The sequence below is a fragment of the Vigna radiata genome, chromosome 4, assembly GCF_000741045.1.
Source record: "Vigna radiata var. radiata cultivar VC1973A chromosome 4, Vradiata_ver6, whole genome shotgun sequence".
Taxonomy (NCBI): Eukaryota; Viridiplantae; Streptophyta; class Magnoliopsida; order Fabales; family Fabaceae; genus Vigna; species Vigna radiata.
In genome coordinates this window covers 17,991,884-18,018,577 of record NC_028354.1, presented here as the reverse complement: position 1 = coordinate 18,018,577, position 26,694 = coordinate 17,991,884, and the positions used below count along the sequence as shown (strand labels likewise).

Sequence of the window (26,694 nt, the reverse complement as noted above, 5' to 3'; positions counted from 1 at the left end):
AAGGCAAGCTTGATCTGGAGAGCGCACCATGGCCTTCTATTTCAGTTGCTGCAAAGGATCTGATCAGAAAAATGTTGAATCATGACCCTAAGAAACGCATGCTGAAGCCCTTGGTAAGTATTTCACTGCGGCGCGAGGGTGGTAGAGACGTTTCGCTCTCTGGGTTTTCTGTGGGTTTTGATTGCAGGTGCAACAATGGTTGATGGAGAAGAACGTTGTTGCGATTAGAGACGACATCCATGGAGGGTTGGTTCGCTTGGTTTTTCTGAGTGCAGGTGGTGATGAACGAAGGAGAACGACGGTATTGCTCAATCGCGCGACGATTGAGATTGAGATTTTTCTACAAGTGTGTGCAAGAGCTGCCATCGTGTTTCTGGGTGTTGTTGGATTTTCTCTGGCAGGTGCGAGAGTGGAGAATGGTGTCGCTGTTCTGTGAAGGTCTGATACAATTCTATATTGATGGTGATTGGCCTTAGATAAGAGGAAGATGGTGATGATTACTAATATATTAATTAATGACAAATTTAAACCTTTTTTTTTTGTCTCTAGTAAAAAAACATTAATAGTCAATGTTAGTCATTAGTTTAGAGTTTAATTGATTATTAATTATAATTTTTTCTATGATAGTTATTATTTTAGAAATAATAATTTTTAGGTTATAAAATTATTATTTAAATTAATCAATATAGTGATTAATTATTTTTTATCTTTAAAATTGGTTGGTAAGATTTTGTCAAAATAATTCTCAATTGATACCTATAAATTCATCTATTGAAATAATTCAAAATACATATTTTCATGGAAAATATCAAATACAAATTATAAATTTTATTAAACATGACATCTTTAAAATATACATTATAAGTTTTACATATAAACTACTACGTTATCTCAAACAAGTTTTTAAGTATTATCTCACTTATATTCTATTATCTATTATGTATCAAATAACTTATACGCTAAAAGTTATATTAAATCTATCAAATTAACACTTGTAAGAGTTTTTTAAACTACAACTTATTGAAACACTAGTTAGACGGCGAATGTTTTGGACAATAAATATTGGTTTTACAAACCGAAACATATTAAAACAAGGAAAAAATTTTTTGACATTGATTATAAACCAGAGCAAAATGATCAATATTTTGGTTTAAAAAAATCCAAAGCATTGAATTGAAAATAAAAAATAAAAAAAAATTTAAAAGTATTTATTTAGTTTCTGCTCATAATCAAAGTCATATACATTTTTCTATTGAAAATGTTATTTATTTTTAAAGATATTTGACCTTAGTTATGATGAAAATTGATGTCAAAAACTCAAAAAATAAAAAATTATTATAAATAAGAAAAGGTATATTGCGTAGATCCAAGATTAAATCTTTTTTCTACTTTGATTGTGAAGATAGTCGATGTCATATAAATTTTCTGATTTAAAATAATTATTTAATTTTTAGAATTTTGACATCGGTTCTTACCGAACCTCAGACAAAAGTTATGAGAACAAGAGAGACTGAAAGTTATTTTTTTTTTTATATTTTTTCGAGAATGATATTTGGTTTCGGACTTAAACCGAAACCAAATTCCTATTTTTCTTCAATTTTAATTATAATTGATGTCTAATGTTGATGATTTTTTAAAATGTTGTTTTTATTTTTTTCATATATACATATATGAAATCCAATAAAGAATACCATAACAAAAAAAAATATGATATTCATATAATTCAAAATATATATAATTTTAAATGTGCTAAATGCTTATAAATTATGATATCCTTATAATAATTATTTATTATTATGTATTTTTATTAAATATTTTGCACATGTTTTTCTTAGATAATGAATGGATTTATTGAGAATTGGGTTAGAATTCTTGAATTTCTGCAGAATATTTTATCATCCATTACCAATTTATAAAAGAAAATCAAAGTAAACAAAATATACCAAAATAAGAGCCACGTTAAAATATAAAGAAAAAAAATTGAATGCACATTAACAAAGTCAACGACAACAGGAATAAAAGTATTTAAGTTTTTTTTTTCCTTATGGAGATTCTAATCTCAATCTGCATGTTCTAAACAATCTCTTCTATATATATATATATATAGGAGGCAACATTGAAGATTGCATACGGATGAACGAATCCTTTTGCTCTTCCATACAACAATGTCTTCTTCTTCCCCTTTTGTGTTCCCTGAAACTCAATCCACAGTTCTCCCAGACCCTTCAACCTACTTCTCTTCAAACCTTGTTTCATCTCCACTTCCCACAAACTCTTTCTTCCAAAACTTTGTTCTTTTAAACGGATCACAACCTGAGTACATTCACCCCTACCTCATCCAAACCTCAAAGTCCTCACTATCTGCCTCATACCCTCTTCTCTTCTTCACTGCAGCAGTCTTATACCAAACTTTTGTTCCGGATCTCACAATCTCTTCTACTCAAACACTTTCAACTCAACATAACCATGTAATCTCATCCCACAGTGACCTTGGTGTCACCTTGGACATTCCCTCCTCCAACCTCAGCTTCTTTCTCTCAAGAGGAACCCCTTTTATAACTGCTTCCGTCAAATCTTCAACATCTCTTTCTATCACAACGCTGCACACCATACTCTCTTTGTCTCCCGGTAATAACAAAAACACCAAGTACACCCTTAAGCTCAACAACACTCAGACATGGCTCATATACACCGACTCCCCAATCTTTTTGAACACGCTTGGTGCTTCTCAGGTTACATCGAAACCATTTTCTGGCATCATTCGTGTAGCAGCGTTGCCTCATGACAACCCCAACAATGTGGCAGTTCTCGACAGGTTCAGCTCTAGCTACCCTTCATCGGGTAATGCAACACTAGAGGATCCTTTCCGTTTGGTGTATCAATGGAAAAAGGAAGGTTCTGGGGATTTGCTCATGCTTGCTCACCCTCTTCATGTTAAACTTTTATCCAATAATAAAACTGGTAATATTGCCATTTTGCATGATTTTAAGTATAGTAGCATTGATGGTGATCTTGTTGGCGTTGTCGGAGATTCGTGGAAGTTGCAAATGAATCCTATTCCCGTGACATGGCATTCTAACAAAGGCGTGGAAAAAGCGTCATATCAGGAAATTGTCTCAGTACTTTCCAAGGATGTTCAATCACTAAACTCTCCAATAGCAACGGCATCCTCCTACGCATATGGGAAACTTATTGGAAGGGCTGCAAGGTTGGCGTTGATAGCGGAAGAAGTGTCTTTTCCAAACGTGATTCCCACCATTAAGGAGTTTCTGAAGAAGAATATTGAGCCTTGGTTGGATGGAACATTCCCAGGGAATGGTTTTCTATATGAAAAAAAATGGGGTGGACTTGTAACGAAAATGGGGTCAACTGATTCAAGCGCTGATTTTGGATTTGGAGTGTACAATGATCACCATTACCATTTGGGGTACTTTCTTTACGGAATTGCGGTTCTAGCAAAGATCGACAACGCTTGGGGAAACAAATACAAGCAACAAGTTTATGCACTTTTGTCAGATTTTATGAACTTGGACCAACAAAACGCTCATTATCCACGTCTAAGGTGTTTTGACCTCTACAGGTTACACTCTTGGGCTTCAGGGCTGACAGAATTTGGTGATGGACGGAACCAAGAAAGTACAAGTGAAGCTGTGAATGCGTACTATTCAGCAGCTTTGGTGGGTTTAGCATACGGTGACTCACGTCTTGTTGCCAGTGGATCAACGCTATTGGCGATGGAAATTCTTGCTACACAAACTTGGTGGCATGTACAATAAAGAATTTGCAAAAGACAATAGGATAGTTGGTGTTCTGTGGTCTAACAAGAGGGATAGTGCATTATGGTGGGCGGCTGCTACATGCAGAGAGTGCAGACTTGGAATCCAAGTGCTACCCTTGTTGCCTATCACTGAGACATTGTTCTATGATGCTGCTTATGTGAAGGAGCTTGTGGAATGGACACTTCCATCTTTAAGTAGTCAGAGTTGGAAGGGAATGACCTATGCCTTGCAGGGAATTTACGATAAGCAAACAGCATTGCGTAACATAAGAACGTTGACAGCTTTTGAAGATGGAAACTCATTCACTAATCTCTTGTGGAGGATTCACAGCAGATAATTAAGGAGTCGTGATGCACGTAACTTTGAACAGATAATGTTTCAACTCAATAATCTAGGTTGAAGCAACATGTGCAACCTCGAATCTCATGTCACTGATTGTTAGTTTCTGATTATGGATATCAATTTAATAAAATGTTTTATACAGACTTTGCTCCTTGTTACAGAAGTGGAGTTAGAGGGTAATTTATTATGACTCAATGAATTAATAGAAGTTCTTCGAACATGGCACGTTTAAACATTTAAACATTAGACAATAATATTTTAACAATTTTTTTAATAATTTTTTTTTTTATAAAGTTTAACTGTTTTATTTATTTGTATGTTTAAAACAAAAATGCTGATATTTTAACAATTTTTTATAACATATATCATTATTTTATTCATTTATTTAAATTTATATTTAAAAAAATTAAAATAAACCAATCTCATAATATTACGTTATAAAAAAATTATTAAAAATTGTTTTTAAAATAACTTTTTCCTTCAAACAATGCAACGAAAAAGTTTTGGTTCCACCGTAGGAATTGGACGTGCCTTGGAAATGGAGACATGTTCTGCCTCGTAAGAATAGGAAGCTTTTGCTACAAAATACAACCAATCATTGACACCGTCCAACTTACTCTAATTACTACTCATACAAAATAATATTTATTTTTAAATATACTTTTTAATTATCTTACATCGTTTAATAAATATTTTGAATTCAATTGATCTTTGATCTTTGGTTACGTTATCACATAATGTTTAATTTTATGAGAAGGACTTTTTTAAGAAAATATTAAAATATTAATAAATCTTAATCTAGTATGTAAAATTAGTTTTTTTTTTTATGTGAGAACGGAAAGTACTACTTCCGAAGTAATAATATTTTTCGTTTTATATCAATCATTTATTTAATTTTTTTAAAACTTTCAAAATAGCTTATTAATTTTAATTATATGCATGCTAAGAAATAACAATAATAATAATATGAATGAATGAATTAATTGAATATCAAATTGTTATTAATCCATTTACAAATGTTTAATTTTGCAATCTCTTAAGTCTCGTGGGTGTTTGAGCTCAGCTTTGACTAGTAAACGAGAAACATAATGCTTGTAAGATAGAGATAATAATTATTTAACAAATCAATGGATTAAATTAGTTTCAAAGTGGATTCTAAGATGACGCTACATTTTATCTTATTAATTTTGATAGACCTCTTTATTGAATTATTAACAATCTGCCTACAAAATTTTAGTCTTTGCAAACTCGGTAAATATTATTTAATCGTGTAAACAAATTGGTAGTGCTTATCCTATATTTAAAAAATAAATTTAATGCTTACAATCTATTTATTTAACACACGTATACATTTTAATGGAAGATAATTAACTAGAAAATATGAGTAGAAGTATATATAAATTAGAAGAGTGTTCCTTCTCTATTACACAGGAATAATCATGAATTAACATTTTTTAGGGTTTCTTATCAAGGAACGGGAATAAAAAAATGCAACTTGTAATTTAATAACGGGGATGAAAGTGTCTAAAAAGAAATATAAGGTCGTTAACCAAACGTGTGGGGGCAACATATAATATGCAAGAAGCAATGTTATTCAAAGAAAAACAAAATACCCTTTCTACGTACGTACCTTGAAAGAAAAATTATGCAAATAACAAATATCATCTTATAAATTATTTTTTAAAATTAATTTAAAATTTATTTCTTTACAATTGTAATATATGATAATATATTATTTACAAATTATCGTGTTAATTCAAATATTTGTATTATTATATTGTTATAACGAAGTAGTTGTACTTAAACTAAAAGAAAAACATTATTACTCGTTATATCATACACTTTCTTGTACCTGTGTATCATGGACTCAACAGGAAAGGAAAAAAGGAAAAAAAAAAAAAAACACATATGAAGACAAATTCAGCTATAAATATAATATACATCAAGTTGCTCTTTCCTCTTATTTATGACAACTTAACAACTTTTTCTTAATTTTTTTAATACTATTTTAATATTAAAAAATAATTTTTTTACACACATAAATTTTTTATAATTATTTAATACTATTTTTTTTTATTAAAAAAGTGTAGTGTGTCAAATATAAAAGTTGGTCATGATATCAATATTTTATACTAATTGTTTCTCTCTCTTTTAACTTGCTTTCTTCCATGAATAGAGTCTAGAATGACATTCAACATCTTGTTCATAATGATTAAAAGAGTAATAAATAAGAGTAAAACAAATTGTTTTATTTTTAATGAAACTAATTTAATAATAAATCAGTGTACAGTGGCAGCCGGGCAAGATTATAAATTTATAGCTTAGCATTTCTCTTGGTTCTAAAAGTCAACCATAAGGCCAAACAAACTCTTATCTTTACTTATAAAATGGCTGAGGCAGCGGCACCACACAACACTGCAAGAAGCAACCACAGACAACAATGTCTTCTTCTTCTTCTTCTTCTTTCTCTTTTGTATTCCCTGAAACTCAATCCACAGTTCTCCCAGACCCTTCAACCTACTTCTCCTCAAACCTTCTTTCATCTCCACTTCCCACAAACTCTTTCTTCCAAAACTATGTCATACCAAACGGATCACAACCTGAGTACATTCACCCTTACCTCATCCAAACTTCAAACTCCTCTCTTTCAGCCTCATACCCTTTTCTCCTCTTCACCACAGCACTCTTGTACCAAGCTTTTGTGCCAGATCTCACCATCTCTTCCACTCAAACACTTTCAACTCCACAAAACCGTGTAATCTCATCATTCAGTGACCTTGGTATCACTTTGGACATTCCCTCCTCCAACCTCAGGTTCTTTCTATCAAGAGGAAGCCCTTTTATAACTGCTTCCGTCACATCTTCAACATCTCTTTCTATCACAACAGTGCATACCATACTCTCTCTGTCTCCCAACAATGACAAAAATACCAAGTACACCCTTAAGCTCAACAACACTCAGACATGGCTCATATACGCTTCCTCCCCAATCTATTTGAACCACGATGGTGCTTCTCGGGTTACCTCAAAGCCATTTTCTGGCATCATTCGTGTAGCAGTGTTGCCTGATCCTAACTATGCGACAATTCTTGACAAGTTCAGCTCTTCTTACCCTTTGTCGGGTGATGCAACACTGCAGGAGCCTTTCCGTTTGGTGTATCAATGGCAAAAGGCAGGTTCCGGGGGTTTGCTCATGCTGGCTCACCCTCTTCATGTTAAACTTTTATCAAGTAAAAATAACGGGCAAATTACTGTGCTGGGTGATTTTAAGTATAGAAGCATTGATGGTGATCTTGTTGGTGTTGTTGGAGATTCATGGGTTCTGGAAACGGATAGTATTCCTGTGAAATGGTATTCTAACAAAGGAGTGGAAAAAGATTCATATGATGAGATTGTCTCAGCGCTTGTTAAAGATGTGCAGAAGCTTAATTCTTCAGCAATAGGAACAAATTCATCTTATTTTTATGGAAAGCGAGTTGGAAGGGCTGCAAGGTTGGCATTGATAGCGGAAGAAGTGTCTTTTTCAAAGGTTGTTCCCACCATTAAGGATTTTCTTAAAGAGGCCATCGAGCCTTGGTTAGATGGAACTTTCGTAGGGAATGGTTTTCTGTATGAAAACAAATGGAGTGGACTTGTAACCAAACTAGGGTCAACGGATTCAACCGCTGATTTTGGGTTTGGAGTTTACAACGATCACCATTACCATTTGGGGTACTTTTTATATGGAATTGCGGTTCTTGCAAAGATTGATCCCGAGTGGGGACAAAAATACAAGCCACAAGTTTATTCACTTGTGACAGATTTTATGAACTTGGGTCAAAGGTATAGCAAAATTTATCCACGTCTAAGGTGTTTTGACCTCTATATGTTACATTCTTGGGCGGCAGGAGTGACCGAATTTGAAGATGGTAGGAACCAAGAAAGCACGAGTGAAGCTGTGAATGCATACTATTCGGCAGCATTGGTGGGTCTGGCATATGATGACTCAAATCTTGTTGCCACTGGGTCAACGTTAGTGGCGTTGGAAATTCTAGCTGCACAAACTTGGTGGCATGTTAAAGTGGAAGACAACTTGTACGAAGAAGAATTTGCAAAAGACAATAGGATAGTGGGAATTTTGTGGGCTAATAAGAGGGATAGTAAGTTATGGTGGGCCAGTGCTGAATGTAGAGAATGCAGACTTGGAATCCAAGTGCTACCCTTGTTGCCTATCACTGAGACATTGTTCTCTGATGCTGATTATGTGAAGGAGCTTGTGGAATGGACATTTCCATCTTTAAGTAGTGAGGGTTGGAAGGGAATGACCTATGCCTTGCAGGGAATTTATGATAAGGAAGCAGCATTGAAGAACATAAGAACGTTGACAGGTTTTGATGATGGAAACTCTTACAGTAATCTCTTGTGGTGGATTCACAGCAGATGAGGGATGATTGCACACAGGTTAATTTCTGGACTATTTATGATGTTTCAATTTGACTATTTATCAATGTTTTCATTTGTAATTATTTCTGTATCTCTTCGATTTTTCAAGAATGTAATAAAATTTGCAGTTTACAGTGGTATTCTAGAGCTGTAAAAGTTCAGATTCATATACGTTGATTCTAACACAACATTACTCACTATTTTGGTGTACTTTTGTCTGAGCTTTGGGAATGAAGTCAAAAGGAATGATGCTGAAGCACATCGAATCTACAAAGGTAGCAAAATTCCCTTGTAGATATGATTTCACTTTCGTACCTTTTGGTGCTTTAAAAGAGTGTTATTTTGGCAATACAGAGTTTTCAAGGCTCCGTTTTTAATTGCCAGAAATGAACAGTCCACGAACCGCACAACTCTTTATGTAAGAGAAAAATTAAAACATCCAAAGACTTTTTCAAGACTTTTTCCTTTATGTAAATAGCAATGTTTGATGCAATGTCAACTTAAAAAGGAATAAACCTGAAAAGAAAAATCCAAATTCAAATTATAAAATTAAAATTTTCAGTAACACAAATCCTTTTTCTTTTTGTTAAAAATAATAAAAGAATGCGTAAAAACTTCGAAAATTATGATGACCTTCAGCTTTAGGCCTTTAGGGGTTCTCCATTAAAACTTCGGTGAACAAAAAAAAAAAGTCATGAATCGAAATTAGATTTTGTACCGAAAATACCCAAATTAAAAAATGTCCAAACTGATTTAATAGTTTGATTTTGACATTTCTTTTACTCAATTAAAGATCTAAAACTCTCATTATAATAATAATTATTATTATAAATGCACTTAAATAGACTATATTCTCAGAAAGCAACGCCCGTTTCAAACCATTAATAGAAAAAATAGTACCTCCATAACTGAAGCAAAAATGTTTAGTTGGAAAGTGCCAACATGTAATTACAGGGGAAACTTATCCTGAAAAAGTGTAATCAATATATTCTCATCATAATTTAAAAAAAATAATGAAAAACAGTTTTTTTATTAACAAATATACGTTAAGAGAAAAATTAAAACATCCAAAGAGATATTGTTGTGCATGTTAGTAAAAGTGGTAGGATGTAAGAAGTGTGATGATTGGATCTGAAAAAAATTTCAAGTCCATCATAAATTTATAAAAACGTTTTAAAATGAAGAAGATTTGAGTTTCTATTGATTCCATTTGATATCTTCTTAGGAAGTGCAATAGATAGAGATTATTGTCACTTTTGAAACATTAAATTATAAGTTTTTTTTTATATTGTTCAATTTTCTATTTTTATCTAATATGAGACTTTTAGATTTATATTTGAATTATTTTAAAAACATTTTGCTATGAGAGGTTGATGAAGGATCTTTGTTAATTGAAATTTTAATGCTAAACTTGTATGGTTAATTCATGAACAAGAGACAATATCAACAATTGGTGAATAAAAGAAACAGAAATAATTCTTTGACACACCTAAATATTTACATTCATTTGACATTACTCTTACTTACTTTTTACTCTCGTCTTTCTTGAAAAACTATAATTTTACACTTTTTAAATCATTTTATCCTTGTACTATGTGAAAATTAATTTAAAAGTATGTCATGATATTATTACTCTAAAAGAAATAAGTGAGGGGACAGAGAGAAGATGGCAAAGTGGGCTTTTATTATGGAAAAAATCATTTTAACAACACTTTTTTAAGAACTTTTTGACAACGCATACGTGATAGTTTGTGATTGGTCCGTTTTAAATATTTTTTTAAACATAAATTCAAATAAACCAATAAAGTGATGACACGTGTTCCGTTGTAAAAAAAAGTTATCAAAAAGTGTTCTCAAAATATCATCCTTTTATTATAGTGTGATCTCCCTTCAATTCCCAATCAAACGCTGGAAAAGTGTCGAAAGATATGTAAAAGTGGACTCCGTGTCACAGGTTTTTTTTGCAATGCAAATGCTATGGTTTGTATCTGAAAATGGTAGCCTCCAATGTTTCCAAGTCAAAAAAATAAGGAAATCCGGATAAGCTTTGAAAATTATATATCAAAGGTAATAAATAAATAAAGTAAATAGTAAAATTGTTAAGATTGAATTAAAATGAAAATGAGTCGAAACTCATGAATCGATTTTACTTATCATAAATTTGAGTTTAGTGAAGGTGAAAAAGTTGAACTTTTTGTTGATTATGAGTTAATACAGGTTTGACTTATGTTTCTTTTTCATTCCTCTGTTTTTCTCCAGAGATATTTTTGTGAACTTACTCATTTTCAACTTAAAATATGATGAATTAATCTGTGAGTTAAGTGGATTCTATCGAAGATTGTCGATTGCTAGACATAATTACAACCCCAAAGCCAAGAGAAATGTTAGGGACATTTTGTTGTTATATATCTTCCATTAGGCCGAATACTTACTAAGGTGAAGTTGACGTGCACAGTTCATATTCTATCGGATACATGCTGATTCAGTCTCTTCTTTAGCCTTCTATGTATCATACGCTTATCAGTAATAATCGAAACAATAATAACTATTTTTAGAAACTTAGGCACACTCATCAATCTCATATATAATTTATCTCAATCATTTAGAATCTTCTGACCCAAATCACATACAGAATAATAGTCAATGCCATTTCAGTTCAAAAAGAAATAGAAAAAAAGTAAATTAATTAGAGAGAAATCAATAAGTGAAATGGATGAGAATCCAAATATATACTTATGTCTTATATTGAATATAAATGTAAAACAGCATGTAAATATAAAGACTAGTTAATTAATTAGAAAACTATATTAATTCTTATATGATTAGATTCAAAGTTTATTGATATTATATTTTACTCATTGTATTTTTTATTTTTTTACATAAATGGATAAAAATCATAATAATTTTACAAAACTAGGTAAAAATTTTAAATATAATGCATTTAGGCAAACAGTGAGAACCCGACAAAAAATTTCAAATGAAGAAGTTGTATCTCCTCCGTATAACTTCATCCTAACATAATGGTCATGGTCAGAGATGAAATCATACATCCCAAAAATAATTTTAGGATCTGCTAATCGATTACCAAATCTCTTATCATATGACTTTTCATTATAAAGTATTCAAATTAATAAAAATATGCTATAATCGAAATTGTATACGGATTGACGACTTCTCCGTTGAAGTTGTATATCCCACACATTTTTTCTTTTTAATTTTTTTATTAGTTAAAATGATTTATAATTTATAAATAATGTTTCTAAATGTATTTAAAATAATGTAAATTATATCTAATTAATAATTAAAGTTTTTTAATATTATTAATTAATAAATTTTATGGTTTTAATTATTTTTGTCATTAAATTAAATTTCTTACAAAATGATTTCAGTTAAATAATTTCTTATGTAATTAAAAATCCAAAAAAAATATTTCATTATATTTTTTTTAATTTTTATTATTATACTGTATTTTTATACTAATTATAATTAATTAATAATAATTTGGTTTCAATATAAATTATTTAAACTAATAAAAATATTAAATAATTAAAATTGTAGGAGTTGACGATTTTTCTTAATGTGTATCATCCCAGACATTTTTATTATTTTAATTTTTTTATTAACTAAAATGATTTGTAATTTCTAAGTAATGTTCTTAAATATATATACATATAATTAATAATTAAATTTTTTAATATTATTAAATAAATAAATTTAAATATTTTTGTAATTAAATTAAATTTTTTATAAAATAATTTCTAATCAATTATTACAATTACGTAAATAAAAATGCATAAATATATTTTATTTTATTATAAATTATTATTTTTTTGTTATAGTTAATTTAAGTAAATTTATTATAATAAAAAATAATTTATTGTAACTGAGATGTTACTGATGGAGTATTTCTCCTACCCTATGTATCCTACAGAAATGATAATTTGTTGAGAATTTGGCTCACAACACAACCGGTGGTAGAGAGCTTGACACGTATTCAATTGCAACTGCACCACAATGTATACCTCAGGGTCAAATACAGAAACTGTAAGTAGTTTACGAAGTATAAACTTCATAACTAATAAAATATGTCATGATTGACTGAATTTTTTTTTCTCATATTTCAGAGATGAAACTCCTGAGTAGAAAGATGAGCCAGAAAACAGCACAAAGAAAAATGAATAGGTGTCTTTTTAAGTTAATCAAGGGATATAATTTATGAAACAGCCTCTAAAAATTATAAACAAAAAGTGTTTTTGTGTGTGAATAGAAGAATAGAAGTATAGAAGTAGAGAAAGAAAAAAAGAAAAAAAAATAATTTAAGAACGCTTTTTTTAACAATTTTTTTAGAATGTATACGAGATAACTTATAATTGATCCGTTTTAAATATTTTTTAAACATAAATTCAAATAGACCAATAAAATGATGACAATATTTCGTTATCAAAAAATGCTGTCAAAATATCATCGTCCAAGAAAAAAGTGTTTTTTGTTCACCTAACTATTGCAACAACAGTAATGTTGCAGGGAAGAGGCCCCATGTTTGTCTTCGACTTCACTGCATTGCACCAAAATCACTCCACACTTTCCACTGTTGTATTGCAATATGTTCTTCCCTAACCACATGCACTCAAAGTCTCTTCACATGCTATCCAAAATATTCATATATATGTATAATTGTTTAGCCCCAAAGAATCAAAGTCTTTTGCTACCTTAAAATTGACCAAACAGCCATGTCTGTCACCACTACCACCTCCAACTCAAATTCAATAACTTTAATTTCGTAGGTTAATGGAGTGTGAGTGAGTGTGTGGACTGTTTGTCCCGTCCTCGCTTCCACACTTTCGACTCTTCTCTATACTTTCTGTACGAATTACTATTATATCGCCCAACATCATTATCTACTCCATTAATGTATCACAATCTAGTTCGATGCTTCTCCATATACCAAACACATTTCAAAACTACTATTCTTTTATTCATATATATTTAAAATTTGCTTTTTAATACAATATCATAGTCATTTAAAATTTATTCTAATAAAATTCATCCATTATTGAATCACTATTAATATTTAATTATACTTTCAAGATATTCATGTCTCAACATAAAATATGATAGAAATTCTAATAATAAAATAAATTTTCAATATATAAACGAGTGCATATGACTTTTATTATTATAATATGATAAAAGTAGATTAAAATTACTTGATTCTAAAATATTTATATTATCATTAAAATTGTTTATATATATATATATAATAAATACACAACTAAATATTCAAAATAAGAGTATGTGGTTGCATTAACTATAGTTTGTTATAGCCGACGACATCATTCATATCTTTGACAATTTTGAACAGTAAAACAAATGGTCCTCTTAGAAATTATTATATATGTATTTTGGACCAACATGTATTCATAGTTATAATTAGAGCTATGATAACCAAGTTATTTGACAGAACCACTCTACAAATAATTTAAATTTTACATATAATTTCTTTTTATTGAAATGCTTGCTAATATTTTATAATTAAAATGAGGTTATCATATATATAGTTACTTGCAAAAAAAGCTTAGTTGTAGAAAGATAACTTTCCTTCTAATTAATCTTTTTAACGGATATTCAAACTGTTTAATTTTCAAAAGAAAAATATTAAGGTATTTTCAAACTGTTTTCTTTGATCAAGCTAAAACTTAAACATGCATTTTGCATCTAATCAATGAAAGTCTACCATCTTATAAAAACCATTCAAACCTTTCTCTACCGTTATGTGTTTGATGAGGTGATTGAGACAAGTTACTATTATTATTCATCATTGTTTTTTATTTTCTTTTGTAATGACAAAATAGCTTTCCAATGGCGAATGAACGATGAGGAGAACGTAGAAAAAAATGGTGTTCTGTCTGTCGTGCTTGGGATTCATGCATGTCATGTTAATCTCACCTGCAAAAGCTTTCTGTGACCTTGCATGTGCGTGCTACGTTCAGACAAAGCTTCAACAAACGCGCTTATATTTGCTTCTTTTACTTTTTCTGCTCTTATGCAGTGATTTCAACATCAATAGTCAACACACACAAAAAAAAAAAAAATAGTTAGAATTTCAAGGAGCACATAATCACTCAGAAACTCATAAATACTCAACACCTACTACAATTAAGATACGGTTTTAATGCTTTTACTATTGCAGTTTTCTTTTAGTTTCTATATTTAATTGTTTATAGCTTAAAGTATTAATTTAAGAATGTTTAAAGGGTCTTGCAATAGTGTTGTTAAAATAGATTATTTGATGTGATTTATTATGAAATGATTGTTCAATGAATCAATCTAATTTAATTTATTCTAATTTAAATTTAATCTAATCTTTTACGAGTTTGTAAATAAACAGTTAATTCACTTAATTATAATTTTTTCAAATAAAAAAAATTTACACTTTTAAATTTAAATAAATTTTATTTTCGAGATAAATGTTAATTAATTTTGAAAGTAAAATATTTAAATAATTTTTTCAAACAAAATTGGATAGATAAATTGGTAAGTGAATCTGATTTAGTACAAATTCAATTCAGATAAACTAAATTTAAATGAATAAGAGTAAATCCGATTCACGTAAAAATATACAATTTTTTTAAATCTAATCAAACCAAAACTTTTGCTAGACCAAATTGACCGACAGTGTGATGATTTTTTACAGCTCAAAGTATAAAAAATATGGAATAACAGTAGTTGAATCTTATACTTGGCGTGGGTAAGAGAGACAGTTGAAAGGACACGTGTGCAGCATCATTAGTAGTACATTTATTGATATCTGAGCATTTGATAGTACTAGTTTCAGAGTTTGGTCACTGAGAAAGAAATAAGATATGAAATTGAGGAAGAAAACTTATAAAGCAAGAACAACACAGAAAACTTTGAGTGAGAACACCTGCAAACTTGTCCAAGAATATGTCAAATGAAATTCAGCAACAACTTAAATTTCGATCATTTTAATGTCTAGTTTTGTGCTAAAGAAAATGAATTAGGTTAAAATGAGTTTGTGATTAGTGAGAAAATTCCAACAGATAGCAAGAATTGTAGTTTTTTATTGGTGAAATGAGTTGTGATAAGATGTATGATAATTAGGTTATGATGAGTTTGATTGTGATAAGATGTGAGAAAAGGGTTGATGAATGAATAATTTGAGTTGAGAATTAAAAAATGGAGTTTGAAAATTGAATTGGATGAAGAGAGAAAAGAGCATTAATTATGGGTTTGAATTTAGGTAGGAAAGAGGTTAATTATGACCTAACTATGTCCCTATGCTATGCAAAGCTCAAGTTCCAATTCCAATCACTATATCCACCCTTTTCTCCACTTTTTCCTCTTTTTCAATTACATATATAATACAACAAAATACTCAAATTTAATTACCTATATAAAAGCTACATAAATTTTTCCATTATGTTCCTATTATTGTAACATTAACTTGTTCTATTTTTTATATTTAATGAAAATTTAAATTTATATATTTTTAATTAAATTTTTAATAAAAATTTATTAATTAGAAAATTAATTTTGGAGACCTAAATAATTCTTCACTAATTATACTAATTAAAAATCATTCATATATAAAATAAGTCTAAATAAAAACTATAATTAGTTTTTTAATTAAAATATAAATTACTCTTTACAATTAATTATCAAATTTTAATTATTAACTATTATTAATAATAAATTAGTCTATAATTTTAAATTAAAGACTAATTGATAAGCTGTCGTTGAAGCTATTAAATTAATACTACTTTTTAAGGCAACTTCAGAATTGCCTAATAGTATTCAAGAAAGTAGATAGAGCTAAAGTAATTCCTAAGTTGTCTCCCAATCAACACAGAATTGTTTTTGAATATCTGACTCTTAAGAATGATATGCAATGCTTATGAGTAAAAGTTAGAATGTTTACAGAATGTTGTAGAACAAATAAGAAACTTAAAAACAGTTATGAAGAAACAGACTATTCCACTGCTTTCCAAAATAGATTCATCACTAATAAACATTAATTCTCTTATATTTTAAATATATAAATAAAGACTATTTTACATATTAATAATTTTTAGTTTATAAAGTAATATTAAATTAGTCAATAAGATATTAATTATTTTTTGTTTCTTATTTGATGATTCTTTTGGAGTAAAAATCTTAATTATTTCTAAACCTTAAAAAATGTTTTGAAACTCAAATTTTATTAAGATGAAATTATAATATAAAGAATGAAAAATTTATTTCCTAAAACTTTTTATTAATAATTAGCTTTTTACATGAGTCAATATTTTAATAAATTTAAATATATTAATGATAAATAAATCACCAAAAATAAAAGAAAATATAATAAAATGAAAAACAATAAAATAACTGACAAAGCAAATAATCCAAAAGGAGAAAATCACCGCATATTTGTAATTTCAACATCCAATTTTTACATGCAACCATTAATAAAAAGCACATGTAAAATGAGAAATAACTTATTAAAAAATAATACATAAAAACCCATGTAATTTCATAAAAAGAAATAATCATGTCAAAATAGCTTAATAACTAATAATAAAAAGTATATACAAAAATTCAGGTGTGAAATTATCATAAAATCATATATTACTAATAGATAAAACTTGTCAATAATTTGCTTTTATCAATAAATTATTAAGAATACAAATTAATAAAGTTCTAAAATTCTTTAATAAATTTTGAATTATCGAATAAAAATTTGATAATTACAAAAATTCTTGTATTGTAATAATCTTACATTAAACGAAAATGTAAAATGAACAAAATATATATATTATATAAAAAGAACTTACAAAATTTAATGTTTAAGTTTAAAGATAATATAAAATCTGTTATACCAACCATTATTTGATCGATTAAGTTCATGACTGGTTTGATTTAAATCTGTTCCAGATAATGAAATCAAAGAATCGAACACATATGTTTAACTTAGCTGTTAAGAAATGCAAAATAAGGAAGAATCTTTTGTTCGAACAAGTGTTTATAATTTTGATACGAGGTTGTAATTGTGTGAATGGAGTGATAGATTTGTTTTTAAGATTTAATAGAGGCAGGCTGAGCATTCTATTTTGAGAAATTGTTGAATATTGGCGTGCACGTCAAGAGAACTGTTCATAATAATGCTTCTTTTTCTCATCTTTCTTGCCTCTCCTCTAATTAGATAAAAAGGACAATTTCTGTTCCTTGCCCATCATTCTTCACTTTCACCAAAATAGAAAATCTGTTGCTACTTATTTAACCTTCTTTTCTAGTTTAACCACTAATTCAATATGGACCATATCACTTTTTAACATTCTTTTTACTTTTTTGCACTATCACATATTGTAATTATGAAAAAAAGTATTTTTAACGACTTGGTAACTTTTAACCATGTATATGTGATTATCAAGTATCTTTTTAGATATGAATTCAAATAAATCAATAAAATAATAACATAATAATAACATATTGTAAAAAAGAAATAAATCAATAAAATAATAGCATATTGTAAAAAAGTTGTTAAAAAAAAATTTCAAATATCATGATCGCATAACTAATTCCTATTTACTCAACTATTTTACCTCTTTAACACAAATTCCTATTTATTACCTCTGCACACGTTCAACACACTTTATTGTTCACATGTTTTAATTATTATTCTTTTTATACTCTGACATATATTCTTTTAGTAAATGAAATTCATATCAATTCTATTCAAACATTTGTTTTTATTTTTATTTTTATTTCAGTCATATCAATTACAATTCCTTTCTAAATTTGAATATTTCTAACATATTCAAACCTTTTGTATTTTTTAGTCAAGCTTTTTCTGTTTTACATTTTCATTAATTGAATTTATTTTGTCTCTTCGTCTTAATATATGATAATATTGTACTATTAATATAAAATGACAAACATTTTTTTTTTATAATCATTTAGTCAATTCAGGTAATGACATAAAAGTCATTAGAGAATAACCTTTTTATCTAACACATTCTTATCAATATAATAAAAATTATTTATCATCTTATATTAATTATATTAATCATAAAACTTTACATTTTTTTAAGACAGATAAATAAGCAAGGTAATAGATAAGATAATGCATTTAAGCAACTAGATAAACTAGCTTCTAAAATCCAAATTACTTTTATAAAAAGAAATATAATTTTATTTTGTAAATTAAATATTAAAATAAAAATCAAACTAACTATATGAAGATACGAAACTTTGAAGTTTGATAAAAATAATTAGAGTTTCAAAAACTTATTGTTTTTTCTATTGTCTAAATTTGTGATTTTTTTTTTTGCTTAAGACTCCAAAATAAAATAATTAATTGTGACATATAATAACTCAATTAAAAATATAAAAAAATTGGTCATTTTAATCCAAAAAAAATAATAAAAATATTTAAATCTATAGAAACTTAAACTTAATTAAACCTTACTAATAAAAAAATATTAAAAACATAATTAACGAAAATTTAATGTGATACTTGTTCATCATATTCTTGCATTGAATTGGATTCTTTCTCTTGTATTTAAGTACTAGGGTGAAATTTATCCACACACTTATTTTATAATGTTTTCCCCCAAATGGATGTTTAATGAATTTGGTAAAATGAGAAGTCACTTTTCGATTCAGAAAATGTAAATGACATTCACGTTCTTTTACATCAGCTCTGATATCTGAGCATCTATAGTTAATTTGCAGAACAGTGCAAGAGCATTTAATCTTATCACTCATTTTCTTTTAAATCTTACAAATGTTTCTTCTTCTTCATCTTTTTGGCCTGTGCCAATTTCTTCTTCTACAATGTTGACAATAATTAATCATTAGCCCAAGAAACTCTAATTAATTATAAACTATACATACCACAACAAGTCAAGATAGAACACAATAATTTGTTCAATTATGGGTATTGTACAAGACAAAATAGATATTTTCTAACTTTTGTAAACAATGCCCAGATTGAATAGTAATAGATAGATGTAGTCAAAGTTATTGTGCTTAATTAATGGAGGTTCTAAGGGACGCTTTCAATGGCTCTTCAAAACACCATTCAACAAACCCATCAAAATCATTCATCCCTAGCTTCATTTTTATGCCATTTAATACCAACCCCACTTTCCAATCTTTTCCTAATCATCAATCTCATGCATAAAATACAATCTTTTTTTAATAAAAAACAAAAAGGTGGCCCCTTTCTTAGATTCAGTTTGTTGATTATAGCTTTAAATTGAAATGCTGTATATGAAAACTTGTAGTTGAAAGAGAATAACATGATTATATGAAATAATTATGGTTTGATTACATTTCTCGTTTTCTTGTCATTGTTATATCTAACAAGTTTAATTCATTTACTCTCTCTTTTTTTATGTTTTGATTTATTTATTGCCTTAAAAACTTAATAGAAATTCTAAAGTATTATTATGCAGCATTATAACATAAATGTTCTGATGTAATAAACTGCTCTATCAATTTGCTTTGTTAAATTTTATTTTAAGTTACTAGACATCAAAATTTATGATGATTTTCTTACAAAATAATGATAAATAGAATGGATAGATAAAACAATGTAATAAAAAAGTATTATGAAGGAAGAATGAATTGTGTGTTTGATGAAAATGCAGTCTCTGTAATTATTTGTTTAAACATTTTTCAACGGCAGTGGATCCATATATCCTATATAATGATTTAAATGAAACTCCTAAGTCCTACCTAACATGAACTAGGTGTAACAACTGACACCTTTACACATATTTTTCTTCCTCTACAGTTTCTATATCGACATTCTTTGGATATAAGATAAACCAAAATTAGTATAGTAGCTAGACAAAATAGGGTCAAAATAGTATTTTGAACGAAAACTGGTATGTAGCTAAAGTGCCAAAAGTGTTTATGACACTCATGACACTCTTCCCCTCTCTCTCCTATTTAATCCACCATTTTCCTAACTCTTCTCACTCTCACTCTCATACACAACCACCAGTTCATACACATTTTCCTTTCTCTTTTGCTCTTTTGCTCTTTTGCTCATTCTTCCTCACACCCTTTTCTTCATTTTCACTCACCACACCAAGCCATGGGGAAAAAACAGATCTTTTCTCATGTCTTCATTTGGGTTGTAATGATCTTGGTTGGAGCCTCTTGTGCTAACAAAGCAGGAGAAGAAGAAGATAGGATTTTGGCACTCCCTGGCCAGCCTAAGGTGTCATTTCAGCAATTTTCTGGCTATGTTACTGTCAACAAGGTTGCTGGTAGAGCTCTCTTTTACTGGCTCACTGAAGCTGCACAAAATCCTCTCAGCAAACCTTTGGTCATTTGGCTCAATGGAGGTTAGAAGTTACATCTTCCAACCATTCAAAACCTCTTCTCTTTCTTACATTGAAAACCACTGCATAATCATCTTCAACCACTATGATCTCAAATGATTCTGATGATCTCAAATAATTACACATCACAAGTCACTTTAACGTTTTGATTAAGGAAGAACAATTGCATGCAAATTTTATGTTTTTTTAACGGTCTAAAGTCACTGTTATATCGCCTCTTGATTAGAGAATGGTTTTGGTTTTGTTTTCCTGATTTGGTATTTTTAATCTTTTGGTTTCAGTAATGCCATCAAAGGGTTCAAAAATACAGCTAATACTATTTTGCTACCGACATACCAGTCAACGAAATGTACAAATACTAGTATATTTTTTTGAACCCTTTAAATATTTTTCTGTGCATCATTAATTAATGAGAAGTTTTACTTGTTTTCCTTAAATACCGGTTATGGGTAAGCTTATAAGTTTGACTTGAAATTCAATGAAAACATTTATTCTTTTTACTTTGTAAAATGGCTTCTTTAATTAAACCTGCTTTTTATTGCATTTGTGGAGGGAGAAAATGAAAATTTAAAAAACGAAATGCATTGAATTTCTGTACCGTGAAAGAAACAAAAGAAAGTGTAGGTAGAGCCCACATGAGTGGGTTGGCAAATGGCAATGGATAGCTTGGAATGATGACCTAACTAACGATGAATGGTACACACAGTGAAGTTCTGCACTCTATTTTTCTCTCTCTATTTCTTTTTTCTGTGTATGATTCACAGATACATACACAGACGCACACTTACACACGCATGGCACTTAATGCTTGAAAGCAACTAAAAACCAGACTCATTAATGATTAAATAGGCTCAGAGCCATTATTTAAGGTTCTGTTATGCAACTTGTCAGCTGCCATTGCCACACCATCAATGCAACCCTATGTTTAGCACATTGCCTACACCTTTCTCTCCCAACCATATAATTCATCTTTACTTAATCTCATTAAATCCTTTCTCACTCTTCTTTTCTTCATTAACTAACATCTTTACAAGCAAACTTTCTAATATCAACCTTTTCTTTTACTTTCTTAACCACTACAACTTACAATCTCCACTTCTTTTTACATCTTATAGTAATTTTAGATGCATCTTATATTCTTTAAGACATTTACTATATGTTTTAATTCCAAACATTTAACAATATTTTTCAACCATGCCTTCATATAATTGAGTAGTTAAGGTTATTTATGTACATTAGTGAATTTAACTTTTAGAAGATACTCATCTATGCTATTTTGTAGCGCCAATGGTATAGAAAATTGAGTGTAAATGAAGTAGTTGGAAATAATATAAACAACTGTAAAACAATAAATAAGGGTAATTTGGTCAAAATGTATATCTGTAAAAATCTTAAATATCTAAAAGTGTTGAAAGAGAATTGTGAAGAGATTTTTTTCTATATTATTATTACTCTATCATAATTTTCTTAGACATGATAATTGATAAAGATAATGGTCAAATAATCAATGAAAAAGAAATATTAGTATACCCACATCCATATTTTAACGTAGTGTGCAAATTTGTTGTATATTAGGTCCAGGATGTTCATCAGTGGCATACGGAGCATCTGAAGAGATTGGACCGTTTAGAATAAACAAAACAGCTTCTGGGCTATACATTAACAAGTTTTCATGGAACACTGTGGCCAACCTCTTGTTCTTGGAAGCTCCGGCCGGCGTCGGCTTTTCCTACACCAACCGTTCCTCAGACCTCCTTGACACCGGCGACCACCGCACTGGTAGGTCCCACAACCCTCCATCCACATTAATTTCCACCACCTAGTGATGATTTTCTTGGTAGGCCATGGAAAATAATAAAGATGTACATGTCACATAACTATAGTGATAAAATGTTAATTACTGCTTATAACATTATTATTATTATTTGTTATTATTATTATTATTATTATTATTATTATTATTGTGAGTTGATAAGTGTGTCCCCAAACATAATTGCCAGTTGATAATGATGGACCAATTTTGGTGGACCACGTTTATCACATAATAATTTATGTATTGAGCAACCACGTACCTCATCAACATAGCCATTGTACTTGCAGCACTCGCTCCAGTACAAAAATTTCTCATCATCGTAGTTGAAACTTCCAAAACGTGATTCAGCTGAAAACAACACCTAGAGACTAGAGTTCAGCTTTTCTACTTTTCATACCAAGTTATGATGATATCTACCAACTCATTTTCTTTGTTTCTCCTCTTAAACGTCTCTTCATAAATATAGTGATTAATCATTTTTCTAATCAATGACTAATGAATTCTATATATCCTTTTGTGTATGTTGAATTCTATATATCACTTTTCAGCTCAAGACTCTCTGGAATTTGTTCTCCAATGGCTGGAACGCTTCCCCCGTTACAAACACCGGGAACTTTATATCACTGGAGAGAGCTATGCAGGCCATTATGTTCCTCAATTAGCTAAGGAAATAATTAACTATAACGCAAAAAGCAAGCACCCCATCAATCTGAAAGGCATAATGGTTAGTGAGGTGAAATGAAATTTAGTATATTGAATGAGGCATTGTTAATGATATATATGAAAATGTAATGCAGGTGGGAAATGCAGTGACAGACAACTACTATGATAACTTGGGGACAGTGACATATTGGTGGAGCCATGCTATGATCTCGGACCAGACTTACCGGCAATTGATGAGTACATGTGATTTTCACCGGCAGAAGGAATCTGATGAGTGTGAGTCAGTGTATAGCTATGCCATGGATCAAGAATTCGGTAACATTGATCAGTACAACATCTATGCTCCTCCATGCAACAACTCTGATGGTAGTACCTCTCCCACCCGCCACACCATGCGCTTACCTCACCGACCCCATAAGGTATCAATTTAATTTTCACTACTACTATCTCCCCCCACTGTAATCATTTTCTTCATAATTCTGTGTAGTCACATCACATCTTTAAATGAGTTTTATGCATAATTTAATTTTCTTCATAATTCTGTGTATGTGTGAAGAGCAGATAAAGATGTCATTATCTTAAATGAGTTTTATGCACTGATAGAATTAGTCTTTAATCTCTTAACTGACCCCAAAAGAAATTTCATGATGAAAGTATACAATCAAGTTGTTCATACGAGCTTTATACAAGATAAAAGAATAAGTATGAAAACATTGGCAGTTTTATACAAGATAAGAGTTAATTAATAATTTTGAATATTTGTGTAAGGTTAAATATTTGACATTGAATTTATTGTATGATGTTGTCTCTTTCTGTGTATATGACATATAATCTTGTTCGTACGAGCTTATAGAAAATTTATTTATTCACAGGCTTTAAGGCATTGGTCTGGCTATGATCCATGTACAGAAAAGTATGCAGAGATTTACTACAACAGGCCTGATGTTCAGAAAGCCCTCCACGCTAACACAACTAGAATCCCATATAAGTGGACTGCTTGCAGGTAAGTTTGTGCTGTAGACTTTATGAAGGGTGGAATTCCATTGTTTTGACTGAAGTTTAAGCTATCAGAATTATATATGTATAATAAAGGGTTTGTTGATGATTATGTTTGTTTTTATTTGGTGCAGTGAGGTTTTGAATCGGAACTGGAATGATACAGATGTATCTGTTCTTCCCATTTACAGAGAGTTGATAGCTCACGGAATAAGAGTTTGGGTGTTCAGGTTAGTTTTTGAATGCATATATATATATATATATATATATATATATATATATATATATATATATATATAGCTCTCCTGTGCGTGCACCCTTAAGACTCTCTTGTGCTGCACCATCTAGTTTGAAATGCATATAGTTCAAGTATATCTTTTTTTATCTTAGAATCGGAGTTTCACTTCTATTGAACAAAAGTCTATATTAAAAGTTAAAATAAGTTATCAGATTGAAACATTAATTTTGAAGTTTTGACTAGAGAACAGGATCAAGAAAGGATTCAAGTCAAAGATTAATGGTTAGATGCATATCAATTATGTTTGACACTTTTTGCTAAAACAGTGGGGACGTAGACTCAGTGGTGCCTGTCACAGCAACAAGATATGCCCTTGCACAGCTTAAGTTGTCAACTAAAATACCATGGTATCCTTGGTATGTCAAAAATCAGGTAAGTGGGTTTGAAATTGTTCTTCCTCTCCCATACACATCTGTGAGTAATTACTACTTAGCAGTTATTGCCATATATCTTGCACTGTTTTGCTGCTATTAGCTATCAAGCTACACATGAAAAATAAATTTTATTAGAGTGGATAATGAAGCTTAATTATGACAAAGGAATAGTCAAGTGTATTAATTAATGGTCTTGAATCCTAGGGTAGTTAATTAAACATTTCTGGTGTGTATTATTTCAAAAATCAACCTTCACCTGATGCCAAACGGTTAACTTTAAAATGTGAAGGTCCTACTGTCCTACCTTCAATCATTATTTTAAAATGTTCCTTTACCAGCATTTACCTACAGCTTCTAGCCCCTACTTAGTTTCATCCTCCATTGTTGAGCAAACCTACAATTTGGCCCAAAACTGTTGAGGCAACAGCTACTACTATATACACTGTAAACAGAGTTTTCAAATTATCATGTTCACTGCAACTTTTCATTCACATGTGGATACTTTGATATATTCACATTTAAATGCACATAAAAGGGTGCTATGAAAATGAAAAATTGAATTGACATAGTTGAGTTTTACAAAGGGAAATTTTGTGATGTTTATGTGAAGGTTGGAGGGTGGACAGAGGTGTACGAAGGATTAACATTTGCAACAGTGAGAGGAGCAGGGCATGAAGTGCCTCTATTCAAGCCAAGAGCAGCCCTTCAGTTATTCACATCATTCCTTGCAGGAAAGCCTCTTCCCAAGTCCTAAAACAACAAAAATAAAATGTTCTTGAGGTCACAAAAAGAAAAGAATGACAAAGCTAAAAAAGAAAAAGAAAAGAGAGAGAAACAAGTGTAAAAGCCAGAGATGCTAATTTCTATTGTCTTGTTATCCTTCTGAACAAATGTCACATTTTTCGTTTTCAACAAATTAACTGAAATTTGTATTTTTTTTATATTTTTAACAGAAAATTTCTTCAAAACATATATCTAATTTGTATCAAAACAAAGGCTTAAGTAACTTAAAAACAGGGCATGTCTGGTTTGCATATATTAAGGTCAAGGAAAATGTTAAAAGACAGTTGTTAGAGAAATAAAAATGCTTTTATTAAAAAAAAAAGTAGATATCTTATCGTGTCATCATGATTTTTGATATCTAAAGCACATTAATATGGTCCTACAATTGGTATTAGATAATTGAACAATATGTTATGGCATACCATGTTTGACACAAGGGAGACTTTCCTTCATTCGTTGCATCATTTTCGTATTTCTGCAAAATTAAGGTACCTAATGTTGGAGACAATTGCCACATTTTTTATTGACTATATAAAAGATATATAATAATGTAAAATGTTTACCATGGATGTCGGGTCAACTTTCGAATTCTATTGTATAGAAATTGTGTAAAGGGTCTAGAAGCTGCTTCTAACACTTATTCACGTATCGTTTAATCATCATTCTTTGTATGTTGTCACTAATTACATCATGTTTTTTTCAGTTTCTAAATTCGTCTGTTTGTGTAGGATCTTTTGAGTGTTTGAAAATTACATCTAATAAGCATGTGTATTAAGAAAAAGTAATGTCAAATTAGAATAATTATGTAGAAACCATTGCAAAACAAACACGTATTTAATAGAAGAAAATATTAGTCAATTAATCATAG

At 29.7% G+C, this 26,694-nt stretch overlaps 3 protein-coding genes across 3 annotated transcripts; all 3 read left to right on the top strand.

Annotated features, from left to right (window-relative positions):
• The first annotated feature begins 2,055 nt into the window (after positions 1–2,055).
• Positions 2,056–4,116, top strand: LOC106758470 (putative endo-1,3(4)-beta-glucanase 2). Its single transcript, XM_022780035.1, is given in 3 exon segments — positions 2,056–2,555; positions 2,637–3,763; positions 3,765–4,116. Coding segments are annotated over 3 exon segments (1,869 nt in total). The 5' UTR covers positions 2,056–2,165.
• A 2,368-nt stretch (positions 4,117–6,484) lies between these two features.
• Positions 6,485–8,798, top strand: LOC106758166 (probable endo-1,3(4)-beta-glucanase ARB_01444). Its single transcript, XM_014641103.2, has one exon. It carries the CDS (start codon positions 6,562–6,564, stop codon positions 8,542–8,544), a length of 1,983 nt encoding a protein of 660 aa, XP_014496589.1. The 5' UTR covers positions 6,485–6,561; the 3' UTR covers positions 8,545–8,798.
• Positions 8,799–20,503: 11,705 nt separating this feature from the next.
• On the top strand, positions 20,504–25,977 carry LOC106759607 (serine carboxypeptidase-like 25). Its single transcript, XM_014642860.2, has 8 exons — positions 20,504–20,902; positions 22,475–22,678; positions 23,261–23,436; positions 23,510–23,794; positions 24,248–24,378; positions 24,506–24,601; positions 24,936–25,041; positions 25,654–25,977. The coding sequence occupies exons 1-8, from the start codon at positions 20,650–20,652 to the stop codon at positions 25,795–25,797; spliced, it is 1,395 nt and encodes a 464-aa protein (XP_014498346.1). The 5' UTR covers positions 20,504–20,649; the 3' UTR covers positions 25,798–25,977.
• Positions 25,978–26,694: the final 717 nt, after the last annotated feature.